At 44.8% G+C, this 4,480-nt stretch overlaps 1 protein-coding gene across 1 annotated transcript in view; it reads right to left on the reverse strand.

Moving 5' to 3' along the window:
- Window positions 1-1,621, reverse strand: part of aste1a (asteroid homolog 1a) — a gene marked incomplete at its 5' end in the record, with an annotated part of 6,645 nt that extends 5,024 nt beyond the window's left edge. Inside the window, 1 exon segment of the mRNA XM_042225981.1 lies at window positions 810-1,621. Coding sequence (XP_042081915.1) covers window positions 810-1,621 — 812 coding nt within the window.
- Between the last annotated feature and the right edge of the window lie 2,859 nt (window positions 1,622-4,480).

A 4,480-nucleotide genomic window follows, 5' to 3' on the forward strand; every position in this document is an offset into this window, starting at 1 on the left:
GACAGCAGCCGTCAGCTACGTAGAAAAAGATCCTCGAGTAGAAAGTAATATTAAATACATTCTAACAACAGCTGATCAAGCTTAAACGTGCTGCTGTTGTTTATCCACTGGTTTCCTCTTTCTGGTGCAAAGTGGGCCAAAAGCAAACAAGAGACACGGACTCGCGACAGAAAAGCCGATCAGCTGATCGTTAAGCAGTTTCATGATTGAAGTAGCAGCCGGAGAGCGAGAGGCAGTCGCTCGTTAAGCTTAACGCAGGAATGCTTTACAAACATTCAGAGATGGACTTACACACTTGCTTTACTTCTCTCGGGGATAACTTTGTCGGAGATGAAATGCCGGGTTGCTAGCGAAGCTCCACAATGCTATCCAGACCACCGACAGGTCCCCATGCCACAGCCGCTCTATCACGTGATGCATACTGCTCCGACGTGCTAACGTTCTGAGGTGAGTTACGGCGTGTTGCAAGTTTTGTGAGGTGCTTTCGTGATATTTAATGGATCGGATTACATTTTTTATTTTTCTCCGATATCCGATCCAGTAATTTAGGTCAGTATCGGACCGATTCCCATACGTAATATCGGATCGGTCCATCTCTAGTTTTTACTAAATTAAACATTATTGCACTGTGTAAATGTATTCTTGAGGCTTCAAAGCAAGACTTCAAAAACCAATGACTGCTGTCGCAGCTTTGCCTCTATGAGAAAACAGAACTGACCTTCTGCACTCCAGGTTGGAAGACATTTGGTCTCCACAGTGGAACGACAGACCTCAATAAAGGACATTTTTCCTTGAATGAGAATCATTACCTCATCTAGGAACGGAGGAACAACCCCACGGACGAAGAACTCCACCAGCGAGCTGCGAGGTAGTTTGTATTCCTCCATCCCCACAGACAAACTCTGCAGCATCTTCTCCTTGTTCTGGCTCTTTCCTCCCATCAGCTCCACTGCTGCCTTCAAGGTGTCCTCTGGCTGCTCAAAGTCCTTCATCCAGCACAGCAGGCCCTCCAGGCGGCTCTGAGGCCTACTGGCGTCTGGGGCAAACCGACTCCAGATAAACTTCGGCAGCTTCACGTAGTCGTTCCCAGCCAGGGCAGCGAAGGTGGGCAGGAGCTGGGGCTGGATTTTGAAGGAGATGCAGAAGCTGGAGGTATAGTACCTCTTACAAGGGATGTAGCTCTTTGAGCCATTCCCCTTTACATCCTGCCACTGGAAGTAAGAGATGGGCAACAATCCTGCTGAGAGGTTGAAGATGTAGAAGTCGCTGTCGTTGGAAAGCACTGGGCACTGCCACTTATCAGCTAGGGCAGCTATCTCCCGATCGGCCTCGCCAAAGCACTTGGCGACCGGGACCTTCAGCCGGGTCAGCGTCTGTCTGAACACCCACTTGGTCATAATTGGCAGGATGTCTTCCTTACCCCCGTCCTTTGCTGCTCGATGGGCTCTTTCGATCCGCTGCTCTGCCCTTTTTGTCACAGTTTCGAGCTTCTTGTCGGTGTGGTCCGAGCCTCCGTCCAGCACCATGTAGGGATCGACCTCGCAGGTTCTGAGGGCTGTGATGAACCTCTCAATCAGGCTTTCATAGGCAGCATACTCCCCGCCGTGATTCTGGTCCAGACCTGAAGAATCAGCCAAAACAAACACAACAAAGAGACTCCAAGAGTCAGTTTTGCACGTGGCGACAAACCATGCTGAACTGACATCAAGCAGAAACTGTCTGAAACAAATGCTGTCACCATGCTGTGACATCAGGAAGCTCGAGAAGATGTCAGGAAGGTCAAAGAATACTGAGGCAAGTAGTTTTACATATCCAGGACATGCGTAATGTTCACCACGTCTGAGTGATGAAAGTGTGCATGAACTCAAACCAGTACTTCAGATACTGATCCTGTGATGTTCCCTCAGCACCTTAAAGGCTTCCATACTACACATATATATATGTAATGTGGTTTTTATAGATTCTGGTTCTGAACAGTGAAGCTGTAGGGACTTAGGCCTCCAGCAGGGGGCGACTCCTCAGGTTGGGAAAATGATCTCTGAGCTCAGTAATCTCTCCTGATGAGCTCAGTCTGTGGGTTCAGGTCTGACTGAATCAAACGTGACTGTCTACAGTCTGAAGGTGTTTGAGTTTAGTGCTCCATCAGCTGATTCTGGGTCAGTAACTCACTAAACTCTGCACTCTGTGACTTTGTGGTTGGTTAGGAGCAGTGTTGGTCAAGTTACTTGAAAAAAGTAATCAGTAACTAATTACTGATTACTTCCCCAAAAACGTAGTCAGTAAAGTAATCCCGTTACTTTACTGATTACTTATTTTCAAAAGTAATTAATTACTTAGTTACTTAGTTACTTTTTAAAAACACGATTTACAACCTGAAGAGGTGATAAAGCGATAGATCTTTCAGCCCAATTCTACTTTTTCTGCATAATCCATCATATAAAATGTAATCAAATGGAAAAGTCTCTTTTTAACTTGTTTTATTAGTTTTAATCTTTTAACTTTATGCATCAAGCAAAAATTTAATTATCTGCAACATTCTCTGACTGGAAGAAATTAGTTTAACATTTAAACCTATTTTCTGCACATTCCAGCACATAAAATAAAATATTTTTGTGTTTACACTCAGTCTTTCAAATAGATGCAAGTAAAACACAGCAGAAAATAAATAAAGTCACAGACTCAGCGGTCCTGTTGCTCTATTTTCACCTGTAAAGCAGGAGTGGGGTAGGCGGAGGGTTACCCTGGTGCAGGTGTGCCGCGGTCAGTGGAAGAATCCGCGAGTTTCTCTGTGAGTTTCCCATTACGTCGTAGCTACTCGGTGCTTGTTGGAAGTTTAGGGGTTTTTTCGCTGTAAAAAGAAGTTTTCTTCCCACGCACAGCGGACACTAATGTTTTTGTCACTTTTTATGGAATCAAACTCAAAGTAAGGTCAGTACTTCCACGCTTTAAACGCTGCACGCTCATACTCTCTCCGCACTCGATATGTGATCCATTGTTGATCTGCACACAGCTGTTGTCACGAACACTCCTTACGTCACTGTCATGAGACACTCTCTAACGCAGTAAGGCAGGGTTCCTACGGGAAAGTAACGGTAATCTAATTACCGTTTTTGCAATAGTAATCCCTTACTTTATTTCAGTAACGCGTTACTGCCCATCTCTGGTTGGGAGTCTGCATGCTGAAGCAGGACGCTCACACCATCAAATAATAATTCATCTTTACACATTTTCACCCCTTTAATGTAAAGAAGAAGGTAACGTCGCCTGAGCCCAAGTCCAGAGTGTAAAACAGCTGAACGCCAAACATCCAGATCACACAGGAGAGCAACATCTGCAGAGCTCAACAGCAGCGGTCAGGTTTCATAATTCTGCGGTTTAATGACTCAGACATGTTTAAATTCTCATCTGCTTTAACATTCATCACACGTGCGCGCATGGGAAGACGTGCGCGCGTGCACTATGTAAGTAAAGTTTATTAAGTGCTTTTCACAGACAGGCAGTCACAAAGTGCTGTACACAAAGATTATAATAAACACAGTGCCGTAGCTCCGCAAACGCACATAACGCACACTGCGTAGGGCACCAAATGGCCGGTAGGGCACCAAAAAAATCAGGGTCGTAAAAAAAAAAAGTAAACCATATTAATACTATAAATATCATATGCATTAATATGGTTAAACAATACAAAAGCAACATAAAACAATTTTCCCGAGAAAAGGGGTGAATCTGCTTTGTGCCCTGTCTCCAGTCTCCTCCTGGTGCCCCCCCCCTCCCAGTGGTCTGTTCTATAATTGGTAAACACCTGTTTGAACATGGCCTCGAAACGGCAACAGGAGTCGGGAGCGGAGAAAAGAAAGAAGAAGAGGAAGCGTGATGAAACTCAGGCGTCGCTTGCCGCGTAAGGCAATGTTAAATAATAATAATAACTAGAAAGCGAAAATTTCTGAAGAAATTTTAAGTGTGCCTATGCCGCCGCTAATCAGTATAGTTTGCCATTCAAACGGCTACAGAGAGCAAAACTCAGCAGAGCAGCCATTCTCCACCATTAACTATGGTAAAACCAAACACCGCTCGCGCCTCACAGATGACAGCTTACAGTTTTGTGTAAAGATGAGGTGACTTCGTACAGCCCCAATTTGTAGACGCTGTGCGCAGAGGTTCATAAGCAGACCCGACAATGTTTGCATGAACACACTTTGAAGCATTACGTTATGGACCACTTTTCACACATAGTTGCTGTACCCACACAGCCGGCTGTAGCTTTTCATCTCACAGCCCGACACATACAAAAAAAAAAAAAAAAAAAAAAAAAGCAGAGAGAGCACAGACTTTACACCTGAGAGGCGTGATTGCAGATATCGCTGAGGTGGGTCCACCTCCCCTGCAGCGGCACTGCAGACCACGCCCTGCCACACACATCAAACACGTAAAATAAATATTTATGCACTTTTCATTCACTTTTTGTTTTTTGTTATTTTGT

The sequence above is a fragment of the Haplochromis burtoni genome, unplaced genomic scaffold (genome assembly GCF_018398535.1).
Source record: "Haplochromis burtoni strain Fernald_Lab_line unplaced genomic scaffold, NCSU_Asbu1 Contig_190, whole genome shotgun sequence".
Lineage (NCBI taxonomy): Eukaryota > Metazoa > Chordata > Actinopteri > Cichliformes > Cichlidae > Haplochromis > Haplochromis burtoni.